This window comes from Megalobrama amblycephala, linkage group LG17 (assembly GCF_018812025.1).
Source record: "Megalobrama amblycephala isolate DHTTF-2021 linkage group LG17, ASM1881202v1, whole genome shotgun sequence".
Classification (NCBI taxonomy): Eukaryota; Metazoa; Chordata; class Actinopteri; order Cypriniformes; family Xenocyprididae; genus Megalobrama; species Megalobrama amblycephala.
This window is the reverse complement of record NC_063060.1, coordinates 12,424,412-12,430,411: the sequence shown is the minus strand read 5'-3', so window position 1 is coordinate 12,430,411 and position 6,000 is coordinate 12,424,412. Positions and strand designations below refer to the sequence as shown.

General features: G+C 41.7%; 1 protein-coding gene across 2 annotated transcripts; it reads left to right on the top strand.

The window, feature by feature from the left end:
* The first annotated feature begins 204 nt into the window (after window positions 1–204).
* Window positions 205–3,563, top strand: LOC125250683 (tripartite motif-containing protein 16-like). 2 transcript variants are annotated; one of them, XM_048163395.1, is made up of 7 exons: window positions 205–349; window positions 615–1,317; window positions 1,508–1,603; window positions 1,802–2,035; window positions 2,151–2,310; window positions 2,459–2,518; window positions 2,616–3,563. In XM_048163395.1, the coding sequence occupies exons 2-7, from the start codon at window positions 727–729 to the stop codon at window positions 3,143–3,145; spliced, it is 1,671 nt and encodes a 556-aa protein (XP_048019352.1). In that variant the 5' UTR covers window positions 205–349; window positions 615–726; the 3' UTR covers window positions 3,146–3,563. The 2 variants fall into 2 exon arrangements, with proteins under 2 accessions (XP_048019352.1, XP_048019353.1); XM_048163396.1 differs by lacking the exon at window positions 205–349 and having other exon boundaries at window positions 411–1,317.
* Window positions 3,564–6,000: the final 2,437 nt, after the last annotated feature.

Sequence of the window (6,000 nt, the reverse complement as noted above, 5' to 3'; positions counted from 1 at the left end):
AGGCTGATGTGCTGCTTGGCTGGCTAGCTGTTCAATGGTTTCCTCTTTTTGTGTAATCTAGATGACAGTATGTGCCTTTTTTACCCTTTGAGTCACTTTTCAAAAGTTGCTAAAAGTTGCCAAATAAATTTTAAAAATAGCTTAATTTGTTGCTATGTGCTTTTTCAAAAGAAAAAAAAAGTTGCTAGGGTAGTCTGAAAAGTTGCTTAATCTAGCAACAGGCAACACTGGCTGTATCAGGCGTTTGGCAAGAATAGGCAGATGTGGAAAATTCCACAGAAGGAACACGGCAGTTTTACACGCTCGAAAACTGTTTCTGTACGACACTGCCATCTAGTGGACGTTCAAGGTAAGCCGTTTTTACATGTATTCCTCCTCTATTTTACTGGTGTCACTACATATTCTTTAACTACTACTATACGTAATCTAAATATCAGTATTTACATAGTATATCACAGCTGTATTCTTTTAATCATGTACAGTGAACCCATTGCATAAACTTCCAAGAGTTAAAAAGTTATAAAATTAGCTCTCTGTAGCTTTGCATTCTTACATTGTCTTACCAGGTCAGTTTATCACGATGCTGTTCTACAGCTGACACTTTATTATTTTAGGGACCCATCTGTTTGTACTGGTTTGGGAAAAATCACGCGCACGCACCGGAAGCAGGAAACGCCTCAGTTCGGAGAAAACGAAAGTTATGCAGTTGTCTCTCTACACACCAAAATGGCAGACGACAGCATTTTATGGTCTCAGGAACAATTTAACTGTTCAATCTGTCTGGATCTACTGAAGGATCCAGTGACCATTCACTGTGGACACAGTTACTGTATGAACTGTATTACAGGCTGCTGGGATCAGGATGATCAGAAGAGAGTCTACAGCTGTCCTCAGTGCAGACAGACCTTCACTCCAAGACCTGTTTTAGGTAAAAACACCATGCTGGCTGAAGTGGTGGAGAAACTCAAGCAGACAAAACTACAAGCTGCTCGTCCTGCTCAATGTTACACTGAATCTGGAGATGTGGAGTGTGACATCTGTACTGGGGACAAAAACAAAGCCATCAAGTCCTGTCTGGTGTGTCTGAATTCTTACTGTCAAAATCATCTGGAACAACATGAGACTTTCTTCAAAAATAAAAAACACAATCTAATGGACGCCACTGGACGACTGCAGGAGATGATCTGCCCTCAACATGAGAAACTACTGGAGATTTTCTGTCGTACTGATCAGAACTGTATATGTTATCTGTGTATGGTGGATGAACACAAGAACCACGACACTGTATCAGCTGCAGCAGAGAGGACTGAGAAACAGGTATGACTTGATTTACATAACACATAATAGCTACATAAATGAAGATCATTATAAAACCTTTCTTACATGGGGTTTCTTTGCAGCTTTTTAGTTTTGTGACAATATTAAATTCACAGAGTTTAACTTGTTTTTAGCATGTTTTTGTTTTTAGCAATGTTTATAAAGTGAAGATTATTTGTCATTCCTGCAGAGAAAATTGGGTGAGATGCAGAAAAAATACCAGCAGAGAATCCAGAAAAGACAGAAGGAGCTTGAGGATCTGAGAGAGGCTGTGGAGTCTCACAAGGTGAGTTTTGAGCAGAAGAACAACTGCTGGCTGCTGGAAGAGCTGTTTCATAATCAGTTAGGACTCTCCTCAATCAGTCAGTGAGGAGCCAGTGCTGGAGATCTTTCCAGTCCCACTGAAGCCCACTGTGGGGAACAGGCTGTGTGAGGGACCAGTAAGAGCTGATTCTAATGCGTCTCTCTCTGTGTGTCCTAACAGCGCTCTGCACAGGCAGCAGTGGAGGACAGTGAGAGGATCTTTACTGAGCTGATCCGCTCCATTGAGAGAAGCCGCTCTGAGGTGACACAGCTGATCAGAGATCAGGAAAAGGCTGCAGTGAGTCGAGCTGAAGAAATACTGGAGCGACTGGAGCAGGAGATTGATGATCTGAGGAGGAGAGATGCTGAGCTGGAGCAGCTTTCACACACAGACCATCATATCCATTTCCTCCAGGTAACAGAGATCTGACAAACAGGACAGTGGTCTTTAGGAAGGGAGCAGATTGTGTTTTCCATCAAATGTTTCTGTGTCTTTAGCTGGTGTTTCTCTTGTGTCTATGTGTCTGTAGAGTTTCCAGTCTCTCTCTGTTCCTCCTGGATCTACAGACTCATCCAGCATCACTGTCAGTTCTCATCTCTCTTTTGATGATGTTGGTAAATCTGTGTCTCATCTGAGAGAGAATCTGGAGGAGTTCTGCAGAGAGGAAATAGAAAAGATATTTGGTAGAGGTAAAACACTAATTTATCATTTTAGGTCGTATATCATGTAATATTTTGTTGATACAAAGCATATCACAATATCTAAATGTCACATGGTTTTGATAGTTTCTCTTTATACAGTATGTGAATTATAATAATGATCTGTTGGTGTCCATAGTAACATACATTGTGATCATTCCTACCCCTGAACCCAAGACCAGGGAGGAGTTCCTTCAGTGTAAGTCTAATACTAAAGTAAATCTTTTAAGTAAAAGTTTTATTTAAATGATTGAAATTTACTTATTTACATGTTGATTATATGCTGTCTCAATCAGATTCTCATCAGCTCACTCCAGATTCAAACACATTGAATAAAAATCTCCATCTGTCTGAGGGGAACAGAGTGATTGAATACACTGACACAGACCAGCTGTATCCTGATCATCCAGACAGATTTGATTATTATGAACAGGTGTTGTGTAGAGAGAGTGTGTGTGGACGCTGTTACTGGGAGGTTGAGTGGATTGATAAGGTGGATATATCAGTGTCATATAAGAGCATCAGCAGGAAGGGACAGGGAGATGAATGTAGATTTGGATTTAATGATCAGTCCTGGAGTTTGTACTGCTCTGACTCCACATGTTCATTCTGGCATAATAACATACAGACTGAACTCCCTGTAGAAGTCTCCAGCTCCTGTAGAATAGGAGTGTATGTGGATCACAGTGCAGGAACTCTGTCCTTCTACAGCGTCTCTGACACAATGACCCTCATTCACAGAGTCCACACCACATTCACTCAGCCTCTCTATGCTGGGTTTGAGGTCAATTCAGACTGCAATAGGATTAAAATTTTAACTGTGTGAATTATAGAAATTTGAGCTTCATGATAAATTAGCAACTGTGAGGCATTAAAGTCTTTTATTTTCTAATCAATACTGAACTTCTCATTAAAATATTAAATAATAAATAATAAAAATCTTCTCATATGATCTAATGATGACAGTTGTGTATGATAAAGTAATTAATGAATATGAAAGTTACCAATAACAGTAATAACACAAATTATATATTTCACTGTAGTATGTCTTCACATACAGAATTAATGATATTTCTGTGTCACATTCAACAGCCTACTGTGTACATCGCTTGGACTAAGCTGAACTGAATTATACCTAGCTGTATCCCACTGCAAGTTTTTAGGTTTCACACATGCATATTTTTGTACTGTATGTGTTCTATTCAGTAAGTGTGTCAGTAAAGGTGTGCTCTTTGATGCCAATATTTCATTTGAAAGCCATATTTCTAGCATTTGTAAAACCGCATTCTTCCATCTTAAAAATATATCTAAACTACGACATATGCTTTCAATGACAAATGCGGACCAGTTCAGGTTCATGACCTCAAGGCTAGATTACTGTAATGCTCTACTGAGTGGTTGCCCTGCTCGCTTGATAAACAAACTACAGCTCGTACAAAATGCAGCAGCTAGAGTTCTTATTAGAACCAGGAAGTATGACCATATTAGCCCGGTTCTGTCAACACTGCATTGGCTCCCTGTTAAACATCGTATAGATTTTAAAATCTTGTTAATTACTTGCAAAGCACTAAATGGTTTAGCTCCCCAGTACCTGAGCAAGCTCTTAACGCATTATAGTCCTTCACATCTATTACGATCTCAGAATTCAGGACAGTTGATAATACCTAGAAAATCAAAATCAACCGCAGGTGGTAGATCCTTTTCTATTTGGCACCTAAACTTTGGAGCAGTCTTCCTATCACTGTTCGGGAAGCAGACACACTCTATCAGTTTAATTTTCGACTAAAAACACATCTGTTTAAACTTGCATACACATAACACACTATCTGCTTCTATAATTTAAATCATGTAAATTGTTAGGACAGCCGGAACCGGGAACACTTCCATAACACCTGATGTACTTGCTACTTCATAAGAAGAATGGCGTCTACGCTAATATTAGTCTCTCTCTGGGTTTGAGGTCAGTTCAGTGTGGAAAAGTGGATCAAAAGTTAAACTGTGAAGATTCTACAAATAAAATTGTTTATTAGTAATTTGATAAATCAGGATGTGTCTTTTATTTTCTAATCAATAAATAAACACTAAACTTCTCAATAAAATAAAAATCTCTACAATCTAATAAAGACTGTTGAGTAATAAAGAAGTCTTCTCATTCAGAAGTAATTTCTGAGTCACATTGAACAACCCACTGTACACACTGTTATATGGTGCTTTAAAATGGGTTTTATAAAATCACTTGGACTGTAAGCTGAACTGAATTTTATCAGCTGCATAATGCAAGTTTCAGTGTTTCACACATGCAAATTTTTGTACTATTTGTTCTGTTTCAATAAAATGTAGCCCTTGATTTATTTTCAGGAGGGCAGAAAAAAAATATACAATTATTCTCTTTCAGATTTGTTATATTAAAGCCATTTAGGTGGTCTGGTTTGGCTGATATGTTTAATTGATCTAGACATTTCCTGTAGGTTTTGCAACAGGCAGTTTTGAAGGACATCTATATTGTAATCGTCTCAGTTACAAAGGTAACCCTCGTTCCCTGAAGGAGGGAACGGAGACGTACGTCGGACAGACCGACGAATAGGAATCTCGCTAGAGAGGCCAATCTACTTTGAGTGTAACTAAAACGAGCCAGTGCCCATTGGCATGCAATCATATGCATCAGCTGCTCGCCTCGCAGCGCGGGTATTAAATGAGCAGCAGGTGCGTTGCATCTTCAGGTTTTCACTGAGGAGCCGAACAGGTTAGGCGGCAGCATCAGCGGGGTACAGTGACTGTGGCGACGGGACGTACGTCTCCGTTCCCTCCTTCAGGGAACGAGCGTTACCTTTGAAACCGAGATGTTCCCATTCAGTCGGTCACGTTCGACGTACGTCGGACAGACTGACGAATAGGAGTCCCTACCAAAGCGCCACAGGAGCTGCCCCCTTCCAGTGCTCTGTTGTAAGCCACCTGAACCCCCTTGCCTAAGGACGGTGGGACAGGGCTAACACAGAGTGTCGATCACTGCTGTTCCCCAAACCCCATTCAGTGAGACTATTGGATAACACTGGGAAAGCGTACCCTTTCACTGGGAAAGGAACGCTGCGGAAGCCACATCCTTCCCCGAAGGAGTTATGTGGAGAAGTACATATGGACTAACCCCGTAGGGCTGTACTACATATGGAATAACTGGGGTGACTCCAACTCGATGAGAGATGGGTTCTCCCAGAGGGAAAGACATGGGCTTCGTTTTGGAGCAACCGTGGAACCAACCATATGGGATCCCCATAGGGTCACAGATATGGAACCCAGCCTAAACCCGGTTCTCAAGGATGTAACGGAGTATAGGCCTGGCGCCAAACGCTCCACCACGTCGGCTGCCGAAGGGAGATAGGAGGACTCAACGGGGTCTGCCTTGTAGGGACTCTCTGGAGAAAAAAAGTGCATGTAGCACAGCAAGCCAACACTAAGCCAGGGCCTCTCCGTGCCTCTGACCTGAGGTGAGAACACGGGAGGAGACCGGCTCAACACGAAGGCTATAGAATCTAGCGAGCGTGTTAGGTATCGCCCAGCCCGCAGCTCTACAAATGTCTGTCAGCGAGGCGCCACGAGCCAGCGCCCAGGAAGATGCGACACCTTTCATGGAGTGAGCATGCAACCTGAGCGGGCAGGGCACACCCTGAGCTTGGTAAGCCAGGG

What these genes read in the sequence shown, in the direction of transcription:
- LOC125250683 (XM_048163395.1), top strand. Translation starts at nt 727, where the DNA reads ATGGCAGACGACAGCATTTTATGGTCTCAGGAACAATTTAACTGTTCA. An exon ending in AGGCTGTGGAGTCTCACAAG is followed by an intron (nt 1,604 to 1,801) that starts GTGAGTTTTGAG and finishes GTGTCCTAACAG; the next exon opens with CGCTCTGCACAGGCAGCAGT. An exon ending in CAGGGAGGAGTTCCTTCAGT is followed by an intron (nt 2,519 to 2,615) that starts GTAAGTCTAATA and finishes TGTCTCAATCAG; the next exon opens with ATTCTCATCAGCTCACTCCA.